General features: G+C 46.1%; 1 protein-coding gene across 2 annotated transcripts in view; it reads left to right on the top strand.

Moving 5' to 3' along the window:
• HUWE1 (HECT, UBA and WWE domain containing E3 ubiquitin protein ligase 1) overlaps window positions 1-23,111 on the top strand; it is a 99,554-nt gene that overhangs the window by 53,822 nt on the left and 22,621 nt on the right. Inside the window, exons 26-59 of one of the 2 annotated variants that reach the window (XM_081175634.1) lie at window positions 19-264; window positions 374-507; window positions 1,206-1,306; window positions 3,171-3,365; window positions 6,273-6,489; window positions 6,664-6,786; window positions 7,143-7,377; window positions 7,825-8,055; window positions 8,188-8,310; window positions 8,591-8,686; window positions 8,981-9,250; window positions 10,538-10,690; window positions 11,690-11,817; window positions 12,199-12,280; window positions 12,546-12,722; window positions 12,818-12,977; window positions 13,068-13,426; window positions 13,659-13,854; window positions 14,743-14,910; window positions 15,251-15,396; window positions 15,765-15,831; window positions 16,153-16,367; window positions 16,579-16,790; window positions 17,465-17,647; window positions 17,971-18,143; window positions 18,360-18,508; window positions 18,937-19,012; window positions 19,525-19,623; window positions 19,926-20,059; window positions 20,416-20,587; window positions 21,037-21,265; window positions 21,468-21,646; window positions 22,155-22,244; window positions 22,334-22,485. In XM_081175634.1, coding sequence (XP_081031760.1) covers window positions 19-264; window positions 374-507; window positions 1,206-1,306; window positions 3,171-3,365; window positions 6,273-6,489; window positions 6,664-6,786; window positions 7,143-7,377; window positions 7,825-8,055; window positions 8,188-8,310; window positions 8,591-8,686; window positions 8,981-9,250; window positions 10,538-10,690; window positions 11,690-11,817; window positions 12,199-12,280; window positions 12,546-12,722; window positions 12,818-12,977; window positions 13,068-13,426; window positions 13,659-13,854; window positions 14,743-14,910; window positions 15,251-15,396; window positions 15,765-15,831; window positions 16,153-16,367; window positions 16,579-16,790; window positions 17,465-17,647; window positions 17,971-18,143; window positions 18,360-18,508; window positions 18,937-19,012; window positions 19,525-19,623; window positions 19,926-20,059; window positions 20,416-20,587; window positions 21,037-21,265; window positions 21,468-21,646; window positions 22,155-22,244; window positions 22,334-22,485 — 5,670 coding nt within the window. Of the gene's footprint in view, window positions 1-18; window positions 265-373; window positions 508-1,205; window positions 1,307-3,170; window positions 3,366-6,272; window positions 6,490-6,663; window positions 6,787-7,142; window positions 7,378-7,824; window positions 8,056-8,187; window positions 8,311-8,590; window positions 8,687-8,980; window positions 9,251-10,537; window positions 10,691-11,689; window positions 11,818-12,198; window positions 12,281-12,545; window positions 12,723-12,817; window positions 12,978-13,067; window positions 13,427-13,658; window positions 13,855-14,733; window positions 14,911-15,250; window positions 15,397-15,764; window positions 15,832-16,152; window positions 16,368-16,578; window positions 16,791-17,464; window positions 17,648-17,970; window positions 18,144-18,359; window positions 18,509-18,936; window positions 19,013-19,524; window positions 19,624-19,925; window positions 20,060-20,415; window positions 20,588-21,036; window positions 21,266-21,467; window positions 21,647-22,154; window positions 22,245-22,333; window positions 22,486-23,111 lie in introns of both variants that reach the window. The other variant, XM_081175635.1, reaches the window with a different exon arrangement.

Genomic DNA, 23,111 nt, shown 5'->3' with positions numbered 1-23,111 from the left:
TTATCTTTTCTACCTTAGACGCTATCTCATGAACCGAAGGTCCTGCAGGAAGGCCTGCTCCAGCTGGACTCCATCCTGTCTTCCCTGGAGCCTCTACACCGGCCCATTGAGGCGCCTGGTGGCTCGGTCCTGCTGCGGGAGTTGGCATGTGCTGGCAATGTGGCTGATGCCACCCTCTCAGCCCAGGCCACACCCTTACTTCATGCCCTGACAGCTGCCCATGCTTACATCATGATGTTCGTACATACCTGCCGGGTAGGACAGGTAAGAGCAGCCCCCACACCTTGTTAATGACCCACCTGGTCTGGCCGCTGCTTTCTGTCAGCAGAATGTAGTCCAGGCACTTAACAGCGAGCAATCTCTTCTATTACAGAGTGAGATCAGAGCCATCTCGGTAAACCAGTGGGGTTCCCAGTTGGGCCTGAGTGTTCTGAGCAAGTTGAGCCAACTCTACTGTTCCCTGGTGTGGGAAAGCACGGTGCTGCTGTCACTGTGTACACCAAACAGGTATGGAGCATTTGGTGGTTGAGAGGCTTGGGCTTGGCAGCGGTGGACAGTTTTATCATTTACTCCCAGAATTTGAAATCAGTAGCAGCCAGGTTAATGTCTTCCAAGAAGTCATTTGGCAGACAAGAATTTTGAGGGCTGAAGAGAGCTAAATGTCTTAGTCTTGTTCAAATGCATGCCTTCCTTGGGTCCCTTAAGGAGTTTATGTGTAACATAATATGGTAAAGTAGAAGCCATTAGTACATGCTCCCTTGGCAAGCAAAGGCTACAAGGAGCTTTCTCTTGTCCATCATACCTAGAGTCAGTTTCTTGGGGAAAACTCATCTGTAGATTAAGTGAATTTTGACCCAGATTCCATTTAGCAGCTTTGGAGCATACTCAGCAATTTCAGTTCTTATTTAGCCAGACTTGTTCAATCATTCTAAAAGCTGATGTGGCTAAAATGATCAAAAGCATGGGAGGAAAACGCAAGAATCCAGATGGAAATGTGGAGAGGGCTTCATCTAGCCCAAGGAGCATAAACAGCTCAGCACTGACTAGAGAGATGTCTGTGATCCTTCATTTCTGTGCCCCATGCATGAAGGGTAGTGCATCCCCTTGCTCCATATTGCTAAATGTTTTTCTACGGTGCTGTAGGCTAACGTGCCCTGCCAGATGAGTGCCACCTGTGGCTGTGTCTTACCTTTCCATGCTTGCAGTTTGCCTTCAGGTTGTGAATTTGGCCAAGCTGATATGCAGAAGCTGGTGCCGAAAGAAGAGAAAGCAGCCCCCAATTCCACCCAGGGAGCCAAAAAAGCAGGTACGAGTGGGAAGCAGGATCCTTATCCTGGACATATTGAATACTGTGGCATCTCTAGAGGAACTTTGATTTTGTGGTACCTATGCAGTGCAACATGAGCATGGTTGTAGAAGATATGTTTTGTAGTTCAGTCACTATATATACTACATGCCAAAATATAAACACCCTCTAAGACATACTCTGTGTGGTCATAAAACACTGATTACATTTTACACATTATTCAGGGCTACAAAACAGATGTCTTTAGCAGGGTGAGCACAATTGACCTAACGAAGGGTATTGCATTCTGTAGCATCAGCGCGCTACTAATATTTCTGTGATTTCAAACTTCACTGTCTGAGCTGCAGTCAAAACTTTGGTGTATCAATTCAGATTGCCCTGAAGGTTTTTGGTGGAAAACTAAAAGTTTAAATGTGTGATATTTTAATGTATTTTTAATCTTTGTTGGAAGCCACCCAGAGTGGCTGGGGAAACCCAGCCAGATAGCCGGGGTTGTTGTTTAGTCGTTTAGTCATGTCCGACTCTTCGTGACCCCATGGACCAGAGCACGCCAGGCACTTCTGTCTTCCACTGCCTCCCGCAGTTTGGTTAGACTCATGTTTGTAGCTTCAAGAACACTGTCCAACCATCTCATCCTCTGTCGTCCCCTTCTCCTTGTGCCCTCCATCTTTCCCAACATCAGGGTCTTTTCCAGGGAGTCTTCTCTGCTAATGAGGTGGCCAAAGTATTGGAGCCTCAGCTTCACGATCTGTCCTTCCAGTGGGCACTCAGGGCTAATTTCCTTAAGAATGGATGCGTTTGATCTTCTTGCAGTCCATGGGACTCTTAAGAGTCTCCTCCAGCACCATAATTCAAAAGCATCAATTCTTCAGCGATTAGCCTTCTTTATGGTCCCGCTCTCACTTCCATACATCGATAGCCGGGGTACAAATAATAAATTATTATTATTTTTAAAAGCCCCCTGGTGCCACGTGAATTAGTAAATTGTGTGTGAGGTGTGTGTGTAAAAATAAATAATAAAACTAGTGTGGCCCCTGGGGGAGTATGACCCTAACAACCCATTTAAGTTTGACACCTCTGCCCTTCCATGTGCCCTTTGTTGTCCAGTCCAGTTCCTGATTCTCTTGGCTCTAAAGTACTTCACTTGAAATGACAATGTTGTAAGATGCAGACATTTTTGAACCAGTGGGCACATTTGGAATTTTGAGGATGCTGTGGATGCCAGTCACAAGATAGTTGCTGTGGGTGTACGGTTTAACACAAAATGTTTGCCATACCTGAAGGAGTAGGAGGGAAATATATAGATAAAAAAGACAGGACCACAGAATTATGTGAGCATGCCCCTCCCCAGTCAGTGTGGGAAGGAAGACATCTAGATCCATCATTGATGTGCTCGGTCACAGAAGCTCTTCGCATCTTTCCTCTGGTATCCAGTGACATGTACATGCTTAAGGGGGCATGTTCAGTGTTGGAGAGGCTGAACCAGTCAGGGCAAACAGGCACTCATAAGGAAGAGCAAGCCATGTTTCATGCATTATGAATATTTAAGGATTATTTACTGAGACCTTTGTGGTGCCATAGGAGGTACCTGTGAACAGAGTGACATCTGCTGGCACCACGTTGGTGACCCCAATGTAAAAAAATTAATAAATCCCTTTCCAAACTCCTAAACTCAACTGATAGAGCTACATTCTTCAGTGCTTTCTTTACCTAGGACCTTTTGCCTGCACATTTGAATTTATGGACTCTCGGTACCTCCTAAGTAGAATTGTGGAAAATAGGCTGGCAGAACCAGTTTTCCAAGTGATCTTGACTTAGAACTGGAAGAATACAAGACTAGTAATTTAACATATTCTTCTTGCAGATGGTGAATCGGAAGCAGTCACAGCTGGGAGCATGGAAGCCTCTGCTCAAGGCCTGCTAGAAGGAATTGGCCTGGATGGTGACACACTGGCACCAATGGAAACAGATGAGCCCAGTTCCTCTGATCCCAAGGGGAAGTCAAAGATCACTCCAGCCATGGCAGCCAGGATCAAACAGATCAAGCCCCTCTTGTCAGGTGAGAGCAGGAGAATATTGGGGGTGGTTAAGAAAAGAGACAAGAGCTTAAGCAGAATATGCAGCTGGGAGTCAAAAATTCTTTGTATGCTATTTTGCTCCTTGTTTTCCTTTTTATGCTGAAGTACAAAGAGAAGGCACTGGAATATAACATGTCCCTTCCCTTACTGAAGCTATAAGATGTGTTAGGTTTTGGGTACCCTTTTTAAGAAAGAAAGAATAAAGTATGTCTCTGGAGCTACAGAATTGATTTCATGCTCTCACTGTGGACACCGCTTCTCGGCCAGAGGAGCAAGAACAACTGTTGCAGACCTCAGAACACACTGAGGTGGCGGTGGAAGCTACAGTGTACAAAACGATTCCTGCTGCTCCTTAGAGAAGGAAGAGAGGGGTGGTGGTGACGGGGGACAGAGGCAGCAGTGTGCAGAAGAATGACTCTTGGCTTCAGTTGTCTCTACATGAATGCAGTTGTCTCTATGGGAGACGAGAAATAAGAACTTGAGCTCTTAATGCAGGATGGCAAACATGACCTGACGGGCATTACTGAAACCTGGTGGGATGAGTCTCATGACTGAAATGTAGAAATTGAGGGGTACAACCTGCTCAAAAGCAATAGATCAAACCGGAAGTGGGGAGAGGCCGCATTATATGTAAGGGATATGTACACTTGTGAAGAGATTCATGACTTGGAGCATGGAAGGCAGGTTGAGAGTACATGGGTAAAAATTGTAGGGGAGGAAAACAACAGTGACCTTACTATGGGTGTCTTCTATAGACTTCCAAGCCGGACTGAGGACTTGGATAATGCATTCCTCGAGCAGGTTACCAAACGTTCAAAAAGGAGAGGTACAGGGAACTTTGGAAGGAAGTGATCATGTCTTCTTGGCTTTTATTACACACAGACAAGGGAAAGCTGAGTGTAGTCAGACATGCACTCTGGACTTTAAGAAGGCTGATTTCAAAAAGCTTAAGGAACTACTGGGTGTAGTCCCATGGTCAGAAGAGAAGGGAGTCCAAGTTGGATGGGAGTTTTTTAAAGGTGAAATATTGAAGGCACAAAAGCATACAATTCTGGCAAGAAAGAAAAGTGGGAGGCACTTGAAGAAACCAGTGTGGCTGCATAAGGAGTTTACAGATGAGCTGAGATTTAAGAAGGAAATGTAAAAGTAATGGAAGAAAGGAGAAATCACAAAGGAGGAGTATACACGAGTTGCTTGGAAGAGAGGTTAAAAATAATAATAAAAGGTTTCATTGGCTATGTTTGAAGCAAGAGGAAGAACAAGCAAGTAGTATGTCTCTTGCGTGGAGAAGATGGAGAAATGTTATTGGATGACAGAGAGAAGGTGAAACTGTTCAACACCTACTTTGCCTCTGCACCCAAAAGGAAAGTAGTGCCCAACCAGGTGATAACAGAAGAAACGATGCAAGGAGGGAGCTGAAGCGCAAGATAAGAAAAGAGGTAGTAAGGGAACACCTTGCTACCTTAAATGAATTCAGTTCTCCAGGGCCTGATAAGCTACGCCCATCTTGTTGCCCTCCAGCTGTTGCTGGACTCCAGCTGCCATCACCCCTAACTATTGACCATGCAAATGAGCTTGGAGGTGTACTCTCAGAGCTTTTGTCTATAATCTTTGAGAATTCTTGGACAACAGGTGAGGTCCCTGCGGGCTGGAGGCGGGCAAATGTTCCCATCTTCTAAAAGCAGAAAAAAGAATACCCAAGTAACTACCGACAAGTGAGCTTGACATTAGTAGCAGGAGAAGTGCTAGAACATATAATTAAATAGTTGGTCTGTGAGCACTTAGAAAAGGATGCTGTGGTTACTAAGACCCAGCATGGGTTTCTCAAAAACGAGTTCTGCCAGAAGAATCTCATTTTGAGAGGGAGAGTATGTTATAAGGTTGGTGGATCAGGGGAATGCGCTGGACATAGTGTATCTTGATTTCAGTGAGGCTTTTGATGTCCCCCATGGTATTCTTGCAGATAAGCTGGTGAAATGTGGGCTGGATGAGGTAGCTCTTAGGTGGGTTTGTAGCTGGTAACAGCTCCTCACCATCCTGGGAAAAAGTGGCGTGCCACAGGGTTCTTGGGCCTGTTGTTCAACATCTTTATAAACAACTTGGATGAAGGAATTGGGGGGCTGCTCATCCAATTTTCAGATGACACCAAACTGGGAGGGGTAGCTAGTGCCTCAGAAGATAGAATCAGGATTCAAGATGATTAAGGGAAGTAATAGTCCTGCTCAATTCTGGCTTGGTCAGACCACACCTGGAATGATGTGTCCAGTTATGGGCATCAAAATGTAATAAGGATATTGACAAGTTGAAACATGTGCAGAGGAGGACAACCAAGAGATTATCAAGGGCCTGGAAACCAAGCCTTATGAGGAACGGTTGAGGGAGTTATGTATGTTTAGCTTAGAAAAGAGGAGATTGAGAGAAGATATGATAGCTTTCTTTAAGTATCTAAAGGGCTGTCATATGAAAGATGGAGCAAGCTTGTTTTCTCCTGCTCTGGAGGGTGCGACCTAAACCAAAGGCTCCAAGTTACAATAAATTCCTACTAAACATCAGGAAGAACTTGCTGACAGTAAGAGCTGTTCAACAGTGGAACAGACTCCTACGAGAGGTGGTGGACTGTTCTTCCTTTGAGGTTTTTAAGCAAAGGTTGGATACTCGTCTCATTATGATCTAGCTGAGATGCCTGCATTGTAGGAGGTTGGACTAGTTGAACCTCTCCAGTTCTATGATTTTATAAGTTTATGGTTCTCAGTAAAGCAGGAAATTAGAGATTATGCCAACACCAGGTGGAATGTCCTCATAAGCTTCTTTATTTTGCCACAGTTTACTCTACCAAGAGTTCCTGCAAGTAAAGAAAATCACTTCTTCATTCTCTCTCTGTATCTCAGCTTCGTCTAGGTTAGGCCGTGCCTTGGCTGAACTGTTTGGGTTGCTGGTCAAGCTGTGTGTGGGTTCTCCAGTAAGACAACGCCGGAGCCACCATGCTGCTAGCACCACTACTGCTCCCACACCGGCTGCTCGCTCGACAGCATCAGCACTAACCAAACTACTCACAAAGGGGCTTTCCTGGCAGCCCCCACCATACACGCCCACCCCCCGCTTCCGGTGAGTCCTGTCTACTATAAATTGATCTCAAGTTCCACAGTGTTTGCAGGAAGAAAGGAAATTTTAGACTTGGATGCTTGTAAATACTCTTCCTGAGGTGCTGGGACTCAGAGAATACAGTGTTTAATCTTGCAGAATCATCAGCCTAACTATCTAAATCTGTTTTATTTCTAGGTTGACTTTTTTCATCTGTTCTGTGGGTTTCACCTCGCCAATGTTGTTTGATGAGCGGAAGTATCCCTACCACCTAATGCTGCAGAAATTTTTGTGCTCAGGGGGCCACAACGCACTCTTTGAGTAAGCATCTATCTACTGCACGCCACATTTTCTAGTGTAGGAGACTGAAAATTGGGTTTGAAGGTTCTGTAGTTTTATGTGCTGTAGTCAAAAAATGAGATTGAAAAACTAAGGCCTCTGTCATCCATTGTTTGCTCAATTACTTAATATAACATACATTGCTAATGACACTAATTGTGTGGCTGATGGAGGTGGCACAAGGAGTATGTGAAAAGTAGCTTTCAAGTCAGTGGGAAGATCAATAAATGGGGCCCAAATGCGGGTGCATAACATTGTGGAATCCTGTAGGAAAAACATTCAAGTCCAAATGCTTAGAGGTTGTGACACTGTTTGTGTTCATTCCCTTGTTCTTTTAGAACATTCAACTGGGCCCTTTCCATGGGTGGCAAAGTTCCTGTCGCTGAGGGCCTGGAACACCCAGACCTACCTGATGGCACAGGAGAGTTTCTGGATGCCTGGCTTATGCTGGTGGAGAAAATGGTGAATCCCACCACAGTGCTGGAATCTCCCCATTCATTGCCTGCCAAGCTGCCAGGTGGGCAGAACTACCTGCAGTTCAGTGCCCTGCGCTTCCTCGTGGTAACACAGAAGGTGAGCAGCCTCTCCTATCTAGTTTATACTATAGGTCTGTAGGCACCATTATACCAGAATCTGGTGCAATGTGACTTGACTGTGGCAAGGACTTTCAAATCATTTATTTTATTCTAATGTTAAAGCTGACCTATGTGGTGCTCTCGGTAGTCCTTACAACAGACCTGTTCATCAAACGCTTTATAGAGAGTTCAAAATGCTATATAAATGCTAAATTATAAACATTTAATTTTGTTAATATCCCTAGCCAGGGTTTTGTGTTGCACAAAATTTGCAAGCACAGAATTTGCTACTTAATGCGGAATGCACCATACTGAGAAATCTCTTGCTCTTTTCTTTTTGAATGATTCCCCTCCCCTCCACACGGACACATATTTTGCCACCTTCTGCTCTAAGGAATGTAACCCAGGTAGGACTAAGTTTGCTAATTCTTTCTCCGTGGTGCAGGCAGCCTTCACTTGCATCAAGAACTTATGGAACCGCAAGCCACTGAAGGTATATGGAGGACGCATGGCAGAGTCCATGTTGGCCATTCTGTGCCACATCCTGCGTGGAGAGCCTGTCATCCGTGAGCGCCTTGGGAAGGAGAAAGAAGGAGCACGCAGTGAGGAGGAGGCAGGGCAAGAGGAAGGTGGTGCCCGAAGGGAGCCCCAGGTCAACCAACAGCAGCTGCAGCAGGTAGAAATCAACTTATTATTCCACAAAACATCACCCTCCCATCCAAAGATACTCCATCCAAACTGTGTCTTCCACGACAGTCTCTTCAGTCTGCATTTCTGATCTTTTAAAAACCTGTCTCTCTCTCTTCAGTTGATGGATATGGGCTTTACACGGGAGCATGCCATGGAAGCTCTGCTGAATACCAGCACCATGGAACAAGCTACAGAGTATCTGCTGACCCATCCTCCTCCACTTATGGGTGGTGTTGTTAGGGTAAGGCCACTTAGCAGCTAACACTAAGTAGCAGGGGAAGGGCATATTCCTGGGCTGCCACTCTCTCCAGCTTGATACTTCTGAAGGAAAATGTGTACTGCAAGCTAATTTAATGTAGTTGTGGTGGCCTTAGCCAGGAGGATAAGCAGTGTACCCAAAGGGTAGTCTCTTCCTACTTGAATTCTGTAATTTAGGCCCTGTAGACTGTTTGGAGAACTGTTTAGTTTCCCTTGCATTGAGTTCTGTAACCTCACAGGGTTATTTCTGTGTTGTATGACAGGATCTGAGTATGTCTGAAGAAGATCAAATGATGAGGGCCATTGCTATGTCACTGGGACAAGACATCCCCATGGACCAAAGAGCTGAATCACCAGAGGTAAAGGCATCATAAGGGGATTCCATAAAGTGCTGGGTTGAAGGAATACTGGTGAGGTTTTTGGAAAGAAGTTGGGAGTGGGCTGGCATATGCATCCTGGAATTCTAAGGTTGCAGAAATGTGGTGAGAACCTGTGGTCATGACAATGTAAATATCACAGACTCGATTTTCTTTGATAATAATAGGACAGCTGCAAATAGCAGAGGAACCGTGCCTTATCCTTGAGGGAGGGAGGCAGGTGAGTCTGTGGTGCTGTGAAAGCAATATTTATAACCAGCCATTTCTGCTCTCTAGGAAGCTGCCTGCCGAAAAGAGGAGGAAGAACGTAAGGCCAGGGAGAAGCAAGAGGAGGAGGAGGCAAAGTGTCTAGAGAAGTTCCAGGATGCCGAACCTCTGGAGCAAGAAGAGCTGCACAGCTTTACAGACACCATGCTTCCTGGCTGCTTCCACCTGTTGGATGAGCTGCCAGACACGGTGTACCGTGTCTGTGACCTCATCATGACTGCCATCAAGCGCAATGGGGCTGACTACAGAGACATGATCCTCAAGCAAGTGGTGAATCAGGTGAGTGTATCTACCAAGACCACACAATCTCTTTACATTGGGAGGCGTTCTGAACAATACATTTTATGCTATTCTTGCCCTGAACAAGACTGCATTATCCCAGTGCTCTGTTAGCCTAGGTGATTATCCAAGATGCTCTAGAAGAGGAAAAGGCTTCTTTAGGTACTTAAGTTCACCTGGTTTTCAGGGACAACCTGGAAGACAGGCTGCAAGCATTGGGTTCAGTTAGAGCTTGGATTTGAGATCCTAGAAGATAATGATATCTGAATTGGGCCTCACAATGTGTGCTGGATGACAGGACTCCCAAGGACTGCTTAATGTACGATACATTAGGAAAAATCCAGAACCCAATTGAAAACTGCATGTTTTCTTCTTTGTGTACAAAGCAGGAAGCTCAGTTGGCCACAGAGGCTTTGAGGTAGATGTGTACACACATGGGTAACTCAGTGTAACGGTACAGGCGACTCCCCAATTATGTAGCGGCTACGTTCCGAATCCCTGCACGTGTCACTGAAATCTCATAAAATGGGGAGTTGCCTGTCAGCTCAACAAAGCCCCGCTGATGTGTGTGGAAGAAGTTTCTTCCCTGTGCATCAGCTGAGCTGGTCAAGAAGACCCGCTGCCACTTTGGCTCGCGTGAGCCGGAGGCACAGCGGGGCTTTCTGCCTGATGTGCAGGAAGCTGCAGCAGCAGCCGCTTTGCCACACGTCAGCTGTCAGCTGGGAGCCTCAGCAAAGCCCTGTTGCATCTCTGGCTCATCCCCAGAGTCCAAAAGATGTCCCCTTCGGGGAGGGTCTCCTCACGAGCTAGAGGCGCAGCAGGGCTTTGCTGAGGGTCATCAGGTATCTCCCCCCACTTTCAGGTTTCTGGAGCCATGCATATGTGCGGTCACACGTGAATTGAACACATGTAAGCGGGGGGATACCTGAATATACATGCTATACGTCTCTTTTGAAATATAAGCATTTATCTCAGTGGGGAAAACTCTGTTTAAGTAGCTGGGGGGCAGCAGGGAGATAATGTGGAACCCAAGGTATAACAAATTAACAAGAGCATGTCTCCAGGTAGAATTCATAGAGGTCAGTGTTTGATATGCTTAGGTCTTAATTTTAGAAGTTAACTTCCTGTTGCCACCAGATGCCTGTGGAGCCTAGCGTCATAGCCTTCTGAGCAAATACCTTAGTGCCATTGTGTTCTGGATGTTCTGTAATGGATTAAGACTACTGTCCAAGAAAGGCTATCTTGCTGATAATCCACTCCATTCATAACATGCCCTTTCTTTGGCAGGTGTGGGAAGCCGCTGATGTCCTCATAAAAGCAGCTCTGCCCCTCACCACTAGCGACACCAAGACTGTCTCGGAGTGGATCAGCCAGATGGCTACCCTGCCACAGGCCTCCAACCTGGCCACACGCATCCTGCTGTTAACTTTACTTTTTGAGGTGAGTCCAAGGAAAGGGGAAGGAGACGTACCCACCCCCCACCAGTTGCCCCGTGTCTTTGTTCAACTTTTACCTGGGGTGGGGTTGGAGGGTCAGGACTGGACTTTCAAGCCTTTGAGGTGATGGTTATCATGTTTTCCTATAGAATTTGGATTGCTCTTTACATATAGCATTTATCTCATAGCCCTCTCTTGCTGTTTTATTGCTTTAATCACTAGATGCTTTCACTTCCCAAAGTCCAGGATATAGAGCATAAGGAATGTAATTATTTGATAGAGAGAGTGGACCTGATCACTTTAGTTCATGATACTTCGTCATTTAGGGTTTTCCATTGTAACTGCTTAGGCATCTATATGTTAAGCAGTGTCTGTATGTGTTATATAACATTAACATTAATAAATTCATATTTCATATTTGACACTGAAATATATATACAACCACAAAATACTCAACTTCAAATAATTTTGGTGAACACAGCTACAGATTGCATTCTACTAGGCCAGCCTTCCCCAACCTGATGCCTTCCAAATTCTTGCTGGTACTGATGGGAGCTGTTGCTAACATCTGGAGGGCACCTGGTTGAGGAATGCTGTATTACAGCATACAGTTGTGTGGGATGGGGTAATTTTTACAGGACAGTTGTGCTTTTCATTCATTCATCATCATCAACAATTATTATTATTATTAGTAGTAGTATTAGTATTACCACCCTACCCATCTGGCTGGGGTTCCCCAGCCACTGTGGGCGGCTTACAGTATGTCAAAAAACACTTTAATAAACTTTGGATAAAGAGGTTGATGTATGCTGTTAGATGTGAACTACTCTGAGGACCTGTACAATAGAGCATGCACTTGAAAAGAAAATGCCTCACGTTCTCCCTTCACTTGGCTGTAAAGTGATGATAGCACTTAGAACTTTGAATGTAATGGTCAATTTGTGCTCCGATTAGTCCTATCTGCTGCATGGTTGCCAACCTCTTTACCTTTGTTTCCCTGCAGGAGCTTAAGTTGCCATGTGCTCGTGTTGTAGAATCTAGCGGCATCCTCAACGTTCTGATCAAACTGCTAGAAGTGGTGCAGCCCTGCCTGCAAGCTGCCAAGGAGCAAAAGGAAGTGCAGACACCAAAGTAAGCAACAAAACAGGATATAGGGTGGAGCTAGAAAGCCCCAAGCCAGGCTTACCCACACTTTGATATACAGCACCTGGGTTTTGCTTCTGGTCTTACTTGTGAGGAGAAGCTACCAGTTTTGTATTTGTACCTAATGAAATACATAATGGTTTAATACATAATGGATGCAGTTACTAACCTGGAATGAAATTGGGTTTGCCTCCCTCCTTGAGTCCAGTGTGTTTTTTTAAGCTAGCTTGCCTGGTGGCCAAAAGGTCTTGCTACTGTTTCCTTGACAGGGTTTTAGTCCCAAAAATGGCTGCAGTATCTTGGCTTAGGAACCCGTGCAATATATTTTGTTGGATGCCTTAGCTGATGTCATTAACTTGCCTCCCACAGGTGGATCACCCCAGTGCTGTTGCTGATTGACTTCTATGAGAAGACAGCTATCTCCTCCAAGAGGAGGGCCCAGATGAACAAGGTATGAGCTCAGGGTGGTGGTGTGGGAAATGCAAGCTATTACGAAGGGGACTGGGAGAAAGGATCCTGGCCACTGTGGAATTGTGAGTGTGCACAGCAAATAAGCTGTGGCATTTGCAATACACCCTGATACAACCAGGCTGCAATCTTTTATTAGAACTGGGAGCAAGTTCCATTGAACTTTATGGATCTCACTTCTGAGTAGACATGGAGAGAACTGCAGTGTAGGTCTGCAAATGCTAAGAATCTGTATTCTTTCTCTCCAGTACCTCCAAGCCAATGGCAACAACTGGCGCTGGTTTGACGATCGCTCAGGCCGTTGGTGTAGCTATAGTGCAAGCAACAACAGCACCATCGACACAGCGTGGAAAGCAGGAGAGACCAGTGTTCGTTTCACTGCTGGCCGTCGGCGCTATACTGTGCAATTCACTACAATGGTGCAGGTATAGGCATTGGGAATGTTGTCATGGGTGTTCTCTGAGGTCGTTGGGCACATGGGGTATGGTAGTCTTAACCTCCCTCTTGTTTCCTTAATCAGGTGAATGAAGAAACTGGGAACAGGCGTCCAGTAATGTTGACTTTGCTCAGGGTGCCCCGGCTCAGTAAGAGTATGAAAGAGGGCAATGGACAAGAGCTGGAGAGAACCTTGGAGGAAGGCAAGGAGGTCGAAAGCAAGCCAAAGGAGGAGAAAGCAAATGGTACTGAATATGTAGTCTCATCACTGAGTTACCTATAAAGTAGGAGACTGGAACTTGTAACCTCAGACCTATTTTATCTTCCCTTAACAGATAGCCCTGCTTCTACTGAGAGTCTCACCCTGGAGAAGGAAGCACCTTCCGAAGAGGCCAAACCATCAGAGATCCTCATCCAGGGCCTGACAGAGGAAATGGTTACCGTGTTGATCCGTGCCTGTGTCAGCATGTTGGGTGTTCCTGTGGAACCAGACACACTACACGCCACGTTGCGCCTCTGTCTGCGCCTCACCCGCCACCACAAATACGCCATGATGTTTGCAGAGCTCAAGAGCACACGCATGATCCTGGGTCTCACGCAGAGCTCTGGCTTCAACGGCTTCACGCCTCTTGTCACCCTTCTTTTCCGACACATAATCGAGGATCCCTGCACACTCCATCACACCATGGAGAAGGTATGGCTTGCTTCTGCTGACTTCACCATAGAGAAGGTAGAGTCTTAGAAGCTTTCTTCTGTATAGGTCTTGCACACTAAAGAGGAGACTTGACTCAGCTCAGACAGCATATGGAAAGTGTTGCTGCTTCAGTAATTGCTCAGGCTTCCTGAAATCCCCATTGACTTGTCCAGTAGAACTGGCTTTTTCAATTGCCAGTATGAACGCACATTTTTGTTTTTGTCTGTTTCAGGTTGTGCGCTCAGCAGCCACCAGTGGAGCAGGCAGCACAACTTCAGGTGTCGTGTCAGGCAGTTTGGGTTCTCGGGAGATCAACTACATTTTGCGAGTGCTGGGCCCAGCTGCTTGCCGCAACCCAGAGATCTTCACTGAGGTGGCCAATGGCTGCATTCGCATTGCCCTGCCTGCTCCCCGTGGCTCTGGAACTGGTAAGTAATTCAGAACCCTGCTGGTTTTCCTACAGTGTCCGCGCTAATGCTGTGTGCCCATTTGCACATGGAACTTCTTCATAATTTGAGGTAGAAGGAGGTCTGGGTCAGGGATTTTTAGCGGCAGCTAAAAAAGCCAATGCAATTCTGGGCCTCATCAATAGGAGTATAGCATCTAGATCAAGGGAAGTAATAGTGCCACTGTATTCTGCTCTGGTCAGACCTCACCTGGAGTACTGTGTCCAGTTCTGGGCACCACAATTCAAGAAGGACACTGACAAACTGGAACGTGTCCAGAGGAGGGCAACCAAAATGGTCAAAGGCCTGGAAACGATGCCTTATGAGGAACGGCTAAGGGAGCTGGGCATGTTTAGCCTGGAGAAGAGGAGGTTAAGGGGTGATATGATAGCCATGTTCAAATATATAAAAGGATGTCACATAGAGGAGGGAGAAAGGTTGTTTTCTGCTGCTCCAGAGAAGCGGACATGGAGCAATGGATCCAAACTACAAGAAAGAAGATTCCACCTAAACATTAGGAAGAACTTCCTGACAGTAAGAGCTGTTCGACAGTGGAATTTGCTGCCAAGGAGTGTGGTGGAGTCTCCTACTTTGGAGGTTTTTAAGCAGAGGCTTGACAACCATATGTCAGGAGTGCTCTGATGGTGTTTCCTGCTTGGCAGGGGGTTGGACTCGATGGCCCTTGTGGTCTCTTCCAACTCTATGATTCTATAGAAGAGAAGTGTGAATCCTATAGTAATCTTGTGCCAAAATAAAAAGCAGCTGGAAAAATCGCAAAGAACTAAGCCCCTTCCCTCCTTAAGTCCCAGGTTCCTTTACCAGTGTTGGCTGCTCTAGTTTTTTTTATTATTTCTCCTTTTGCTCCCCAAGCCTCTGATGACGAATTCGAGAACCTGCGGATCAAGGGCCCCAACGCTGTGCAGCTGGTAAAAACCACTCCAGTAAAGCCCTCACCGCTGCCTGTCATACCTGACACTATCAAGGAGGTGATCTATGACATGCTGAATGCTCTGGCTGCCTACCATGCCCCTGATGAAGGTACATGACAGGATGGGTGGGAATTTCCGTGCATGGGGGAACCAAGGGCCTCGTTCCGTTGAGGAGGACTTCATGTTGCCTGAACAGAAGCTCCCTTCTGATCAGTCCTTTTTATTAAAGCTGGAACCCAGTATTAACCATTTCACTTCCCATCCCCAAAAGACTAGTAATAACGGAGTGCTTTTCTTTCAGCAAGTCTTCAGATCATGGAATTGGGTGTAAGATAAAAACCACACCAGCTTCTTGAAATAAACACTTTGAATTTGCCATGTATATATGTATAACCGTTCTCTGAAGAGACATTGTCATTGGTGGTCATGGTTTCATTTCCCCTCTCCAGCAGACAAGTCTGAACCCAAGGCAAGCAGTACTAACCAGGAGATGAGCCAGATCCTGCAAGAAATTGGAGATGATATGTACCAGCAGTATCGCTCTCTAACCCGTCAGGGCAGTGACTTTGACTCTCAGACCGGCTTTGGCATCAATGTGAGTCTGCCAGAAGCAAAAACCCAAACTCGACAGTAACATCTATCAGCTGTCAAAATCATTGAGCCATTTTTTCTGCAGCAGTATCATAAATCCCATAGCATCTCATTTTTGGCTCTTTTATTTCCTTTTGCTTTTTGAGGTTTTCAGTTGTTGGGGGTTGTGGACTGTTTCTGAAGCATTGTTTAGATGTTGACTGCTCCTCTGATTTCTTATGGTTTGAGACCTCTGTGTATTCCACCTCTCTGTTGCTCCAAAGTAGCAGATGGCAGTGAAAACTGTAGTGCCTTGTCATGTGTGGAACTCTGTTGGTGGATTTTAGGCCATTCGGCACCATTTTGTTCATTGCCTTTGTTCTTCTTCTCTAGGCTCAGGTTTTTGCTGCTGATAGTGCAGCTGCTGAGACTCCCCAGTCTGGAACTCCCCAAGGAGATGGTAAGTCTCATTTTTGTTGATTAGACACAACAGTGTCTTAATGCCTCTCCGGGGATCTCCCTTCAAGCTACCCTGCGATTGGAAATACTAGTCCCTGATTAAAACAGACCCAAAATGACATTCCCCTGCTCAGTCACTTCAAGTGATGGGACGCCAGTCTCATTTCTCTTAGTTGTAAAGATGGGGCCCCTCAGTCTTTTTCCTGAAAGTGAGATCAAGCCCCATCTGCCATACTGGAACCACATCTCTCCTGAAACTTTGTGGGGAGGGAGGCAGGGACCAGTTCTTTCACTGGTTCTCCTTTTCCCTTGTGTCCTACAGCCTCCACTCCTGAAGAATCAAGAGAAAACAAGAAGGATAAGGAGGGTGATAAAGCAGCAGAGGAGAACAAGCAGAAGGCTAAGGGAAGCAAGCCACTTATGCCTACATCCACCATCTTGAGGCTGCTGGCAGAGCTTGTGCGCTCGTATGTTGGCATTGCCACCTTAATTGCCAACTACAACTATACTGTGGGCCAGTCTGAGCTGATAAAGGAGGTGAGAAGCTCTGGAAGAACGAAACAAACCTAAGGAACTGTGGATTAGGAGTGGGGTAAATGCAAAATAAGACTTGAGGCCAGCACTGCTAGGTTCCAGAGAAGAGGAGTGAGTTTGGGTAGACTGCTTGGGAGGAGGAGCTGCTGATGAAAGAAGATGACTAGGCCATCCTGGCCTGCTCTCGCTACTATCTTTCATTTTGTCTTTCCAGGACTGTAGTGTGTTGGCCTTTGTGCTGGACCATTTGCTCCCTCACACCCAGAATGCAGAAGACAAAGATACACCAGCCTTGGCGCGCCTCTTCCTAGCCAGCTTGGCTGCCGCAGGTAGTGGCACAGATGCCCAGGTGGCCCTGGTGAATGAGGTGAAGGCAGCCCTGGGTCGGGCACTGGCCATGACAGAGAGTACTGAAAAGCATGCCAGGTGAGCTGGAAGGTGTTGAGGATTGATTAGCACTTGAGAAGAGGATGTTGTATGACAACTCTCCTGTAATAGGTTCCTTTAGCTTTGCACCCCAGCAAAGGTCTTGACTAAATCATGTTTCTTTTTAGTAGTACCGTCGTACCTTGGAAGTTGAACGGAAACCGTTCTGGAAGTCCATTCAACTTCCAAAATGTTCAGAAACCATAGCATGGCTTCTGATTGGCTGCAGGAACCTCCTGCAGCCAATCGGAAGCCACGTTGGACGTTCGGGTTCCAAAGAATGTTAGCAAACCGGAACACTCACTTCCGGGTTTGTGGCGTTTGGGAGCCAAAATGTCCAATTACCAAGGCATCCAGGAGCCAAGGTACGACTGTATAAAATTTTCAGGTACAATATTTTGTAAATCAGGGATGGGGAATTTCTGGCCCACCAAAAGTTGTCGGACACTAGCTCCCACTGGTCCCAGCCAGCATGGCTAATGGCAGGGAGGATGGGAGCTGTAGAATATCTGGAGGGTCACAGGTTCTTTGTCACTTCATTAAATTAGAATACTTGCTGCAGGAAAATAGATCTTTCCTGTTACAAGGATTAGGGCAGGTTATTGCAGGATTTGCTAACCATGACACTGTTCTGGAAGTAAAGAAATGTCACTTTCCACTTTGACACTCTCTAGGCTGCAAGCTGTCATGTGCATCATCAGCACCATTATGGAATCATGCCCATCCACCTCTAGCTTCTACAGCAATGCCACAGCAAAGACCCAGCATAATGGCATGAACAACATCATCCGCCTCTTCCTCAAGAAGGGGTTGGTCAATGACCTGGCCAGGGTGCCTCACAGCCTTGATCTGTCCAGGTAAGTGGCTTATTTAACCGCAAGGAGACGGAACGGAGCCTCCTTCATGATCAGGGATGATGTTGAACAGTTGGTGTAGGGGACAAGTACAAGACCAAATGTAGAAGACAGATACAATCCCTTCCATTAAGATTTGGCCTTAGAAAGTTTTTTTCCCCTATCTCTAGAACATAATTGAATTGGCATATTGAGAGAGCAGGCAGAATCATGACATCTTCCCACTAGAGGTTTCTCTTCGTTCTACCCCAGCTAAGGTTAGCTTTGCTATTAAGACCTTTGTTCACAGTCTGGAAACTCATATTGGCATGTGTTTTTCCTCCAAGTCCCAACATGGCCAACACAGTAAATGCAGCCCTGAAACCCTTGGAAACGTTATCACGAATTGTCAATCAGCCCAGTAGTTTCTTCGGTAGCAAAAGTGCCTCGAGCAAGAGCAAGGCGGAGCAGGATGCTCAGGGAGCAGCACAAGATGCCAACAGTGGCCAACAAGATGCAGGTATGCCATCCTCAGCATCCATTGTTTATGGGTCACGTACCTCTTCTCTGTGATTTTTCATCAACCTGTTCCACGATAAGATCCACACCTGCCATCCCCTCCTTTCTTTGGCCTGGAATTTTTCTGACTTCCATTATGAGTCTCCATTAGTCTGTCTGCCACTTAAGCTAATTCAAGGATGACTTGAGAAGGTAATATTGAGACCTTGACTTACAGGGGAGAGCGGGGAAGCAGAGGCCCCGGAGGAGGACCATGATGTGGCCCAAGCAGAAGTGACAGATGGTGACATCATGGATGGTGAAACGGAGAGTGATGCCGTGGTGATTGCTGGACAGCCTGAGGTGCTGAGCACGCAGGAGATGCAGGTATTGATGGTGGCTTGCAGGGACCCTGCCTGTATTGCATGCAGGAGGTGGCCACAGGTTTTAAGGCATGGGATGTTGGTGACATATAGCTGGGATCACTTCCATTCCTGCTTGTGTTGCTTAAAGTTGCAATTTATTTAGGGCTATATGCAGAGGAGTGTGTAAATGAAGACTTGTTGATCACAGCTTTGCTCTGAGATTAATGAGTACAATCTGGATAGCTGCACAAACTGAAATGACCCTTTGCTTGCTTAATTTAGATTGTGATACCTGAGGCTGGGGTGCCTGTCGTATATAGCATGTGACTTGGGTAGAGCACAAATCAGACTTGTTTCAGAAGTCAGGGTGATGCAGCTTGTTTTACGGTTTTGAGACTTGATTGTAAAGAACTGGAGATCACCAGTGTGTTTGTCTTTACCATCTTCTAGGTGGAAAATGAGCTAGAGGACCTGATCGATGAGCTTTTAGAGCAGGATGGTGGCTCAGGGAATAGTACAATAATAGGTGAGTACAAAGCCCCAACACTTTGCCTCAGAACTTTCCTTCAGGATCTCTGGACTCTCTGCCTTTCCTCTTCTGTGTGGCCTCTGAGGGAACCAAATGCATTTTTTGCTTTGCTGTAGAGAATCCTACCTCACAAGACCACTCCAGGTAGAGATCATCTACTGTTCTTCTCTCTTCCTCCTCCCTGCAGCTCTTCTTTATCACACAGCATGGGTGCTGTATCAGACATATGTCCGTGTTGCTTTTTCGCCCATTATAGACATAATCTATTCCTATACAATTATTGGTGGGTGGGGTGACTTCTGAGAGGCAAGAGGCTTGTCATGGTAGCTTTATAACTGCCAAGAAAATCGCCATCTGTATATGGAAAGCAGCATCACATCAGGACCATAACGGGCACTCAAAGATAAATGGCCATCAAGTTTAGGGACTGCCCAGAAGGTCCTCTAAAGGGAGAGGGTTGTTTGCTCATAACTTTGCTAAGCCCTATACACTTCCTTTATGTCCTTCAGTGGGCCGAAGTGGAGAGGATGAGTCTCAGGAGGATGTGTTGATGGATGAGGCACCTTCCAATCTCAGCCAGGCTTCCACATTACAGGCCAACAGGGAAGGTGAGGCATTGCCTACGATGTTACATGGAGTCAGTAGAAGTGCCTATAGTCCCTGGAGGGGGAGGGGGAGGGTAAGTGCAAGAGAAGGGTGAACTAGCATGATGCAGAAGGGTTGTTATAGGCTTGCGCTCTCATAAGAGAAGCGGGAGGAGGGGGAGGTTTCTGAGACCTGGCTTTGTGAGGTTTTGCCTGTCTGGCAAAAGGAGTTTGAAGATAGAACTTGCCAGAAAGGTAACTGGAAGAATCTTCGCTTGACCTGCAGGGGCCAACTCACCATAGCTACACTCTCTAATCTTCTCTAGATTCTATGAATATTCTGGATCCTGAAGATGAAGAGGAGCACACACAGGAGGAAGACAGCAGTGGCAGCAATGAGGATGAAGATGATAGTCAGGATGAAGAGGAAGAAGAGGAGGAGGAGGATGAAGATGACCAGGTAAGGGCATTGAAGGAAAGGCAGTGCAGAAGTCTTTCCAGTGGGTGCTTTATGATCTTAACAGGAGGCTGTGGGACAGATGTCAAAAATAACGGGGAAGGGGTGGTCACAATTGAGGACAGCATGTAATAGGTTTTTATTGGGGAGCTAATGGGAGCTAGGCACCATGATGTTTGGGTTTTAGATCTAGAGTAATTTATAGTGTGAGAGCCAACAATTTCCTTGCCTCAGTTTGTGGTTCCAGGTAAAGAGAGTGACTAAAGTTGGAGTGAGGAGGTATGAAGACTGGTTTTCAGGATGCCATATTCTAGCCGGCATTTGCTTAGCCTTGTGTTTGGTGATAACTTTCCCTCCAGGATGATGAAGAAGGTGAGGAAGGCGAAGAGGAGGAAGATGACGATGATGGCTCCGAGATGGAGTTAGATGAAGACTACCCTGATATGAATGCCTCCCCACTGGTGCGTTTTGAGCGCTTTGACCGTGAAGATGACCTCATCATTGAGTTTGACAACATGTTCTCCAGCGCCAGTAAGAACTCTAAAAACTGGAAAGCCACAGGACATGGCTGATTCTGGGGGGGCTGGGAGCCAGGATGCTAAGCTTTCCCCCACATTCTATGGACTAGGGAGCTGGGGTTTTATTTGAAATGGAATAGCATTCTCTGTCCAGTGGGACGGAAGCATCCACATAATGGGTTGTCTCCTCCCACTGCCCAGAACAGGCAGGATCAGGCAACCAGGCTTTGGCCACATTCAGCTTCATCTCAGTTCCTTTTCCTGCCTTATCCATGATCAGTGCTGTGTTCTAGCACATGATCTGTTTTCTAGCTCCAAAATGTTGCTCTGAAATTTGGGAGGCTTTGTAATTATGGCTTTGTTGACCCTATTTCAGGCTAGTTCTTGTCTCCAGGGAAATTATATTTGTATGTCTTCAAAGCTCCATCTTGGCTTGCTAACTTTGCCTATTTCTATTTCCAGCGGATATTCCTCCATCACCTGGTAATATTCCTGCCACTCATCCACTCATGGTACGGCATGCAGACCATAGCTCCTTGACTTTGGGTAGTGGCTCCTCCACGACGCGATTGGCGCAAGGCATTGGCCGCAGCCAGAGGACCCTTCGGCAGCTGACAGCAAACACTGGCCATACCATCCATGTTCATTACCCTGGCACCCGCCAGCCCAACCCACCTCTGATCCTGCAGAGGTGAGACTTGAGGGAGTGGAGGAGTATCACATTTTGCCAAAAGCTGTAGAATACAGAACAGTGAATTGTTCTGGCAACATCCCAACCCAGTTTGGTTTGCCTCAGTGTTCCCCATTATCTTGTTCTGAGAACTGGGGGACTCTTTTAGAACTCACTACATCTCTGTGTAGGAAAACAAGTGTTCCTTTCATGTCTTCCTTAGGTTGTTGGGCCCTTCAGCAGCTGCAGATATTCTTCAACTAAGCAGTAGCCTCCCACTACAAAGCAGAGGTCGAGCTCGCCTTCTAGTAGGCAACGACGACGTGCACATAATCGCTCGCTCAGATGATGAGTTGCTGGATGACTTCTTCCATGACCAGAGCACAGCCACCAGCCAGGCAGGCAAGTCCTTAAGACTATTTACTAGATTTGTAGGTAAAATCAAAAGGATCAATAGATTGACATTCTACAGTGGGAATGGCTGAGCCTTTTTGGGCCACATCGACCCTATTGTCAGCCATCAGGGAGCCAAAGTGTAAATATGGGTGCAGTGAGAACTAAAGTTCTCAAGGCCAAAGCAGGACTTTTTGGGAGTGGTTGGTCAGTGACATTTTTTGAAATTTCAATTTTTCATTTTTAAAAAAATTAAGTGGAAAAATTTGGGATGCTTAGGAGACTGCAAAAGAACCTTTTGTGAATTAGCAGCCAGGTGCCTACAACATTTTTATACCATTGTGCATTAATTCAAACATCTTTATCAATGGAGTCAGCTCACATTTTCAGCTGTCAGGCAGATGTGGAGAAATGCAGAATGGCTGGCCAACGGCACAGCTGTGGGTCTTGAGGGTGTTGGTGAGCTGTTGTATGGATTGGCTTATCAGTAATATATCCTCCACTTTTCTTTCTATAGGAACCTTGTCAAGCATCCCTACTGCCCTGACACGCTGGACAGAAGAATGCAAAGTACTAGATGCAGAGAGCATGCATGACTGTGTGTCAGGTGAGCTAACAAGTAACTTTCCTTGCTTCAGCCAATGCAGGCCCTTCTCTGTTTGGCTCTGTTTAATCTGGTGCTTTTTCTCCATTCAGTGGTCAAAGTTCCCATTATTAACCACCTGGAGGCATTGAGAGATGAGGAACTAGAGGAGCGTAGAGAGAAGAGGCGAAAACAGCTGGCTGAGGAGGAGGCCAAAGTTGCAGACAAGGCCAAGGAGGCAGAAGACAAAGAGCAAAATGCCCAGGTTAGAAGCCCAACTTGAACATCTGTGACCTTTTTTTAAAGCTTGTTGAATGCAAACTTTCAGCAGGGCTGACTTCATCTGGTATGGTTTTCATTATGGAAGCTGCATTGTGACTGGGGCGTGGGGACAGGACTAAGAGTTGTATTCATTGTAGCACTAAGGCAACTGTTAAATTAGCATAAGGCTTTCTGCTTGCACAATGGAACACTCTCCTCCTGTGCATCCCTAAATCTGTTCTAGGGGTGTTTCCCCAAATCCTCCAGAGAAGTTTCAGGGAGGGCATGGGCTGCAAGCAGGGAACGTGATAATGCTTGCACTAGTAAGGCGAATCAGTTGAATATCACCTTGAATATATGCAACTGGGTTGTAAATGAGAAGCAGAGTACCTATAATTTGGAATGAAAATGCCAGCAGACATGTTTAGGTCTTGGTAGCTTGATAAGACAGCAAATCTGTTTTGCTCCAGAGCAAAGACGTGAACTGTTTTTTGGTAAACTTTAAATTATGGCAAGTGGGCCACCTTAAAATAAAGTTGGGGATGTTCATTCACTTAGGTATATAAGGGAAAACACAAAAAACAACCCTGCTGTCATTTCAGTATATAATTCCACATGTCTGTGTGCTCT

The sequence above is a fragment of the Podarcis bocagei genome (genome assembly GCF_964188305.1).
Source record: "Podarcis bocagei genome assembly, chromosome: 17".
Lineage (NCBI taxonomy): Eukaryota > Metazoa > Chordata > Lepidosauria > Squamata > Lacertidae > Podarcis > Podarcis bocagei.
Note: the sequence above shows the minus strand (reverse complement) of the source record. Positions and strands in the feature narration are given on the sequence as shown.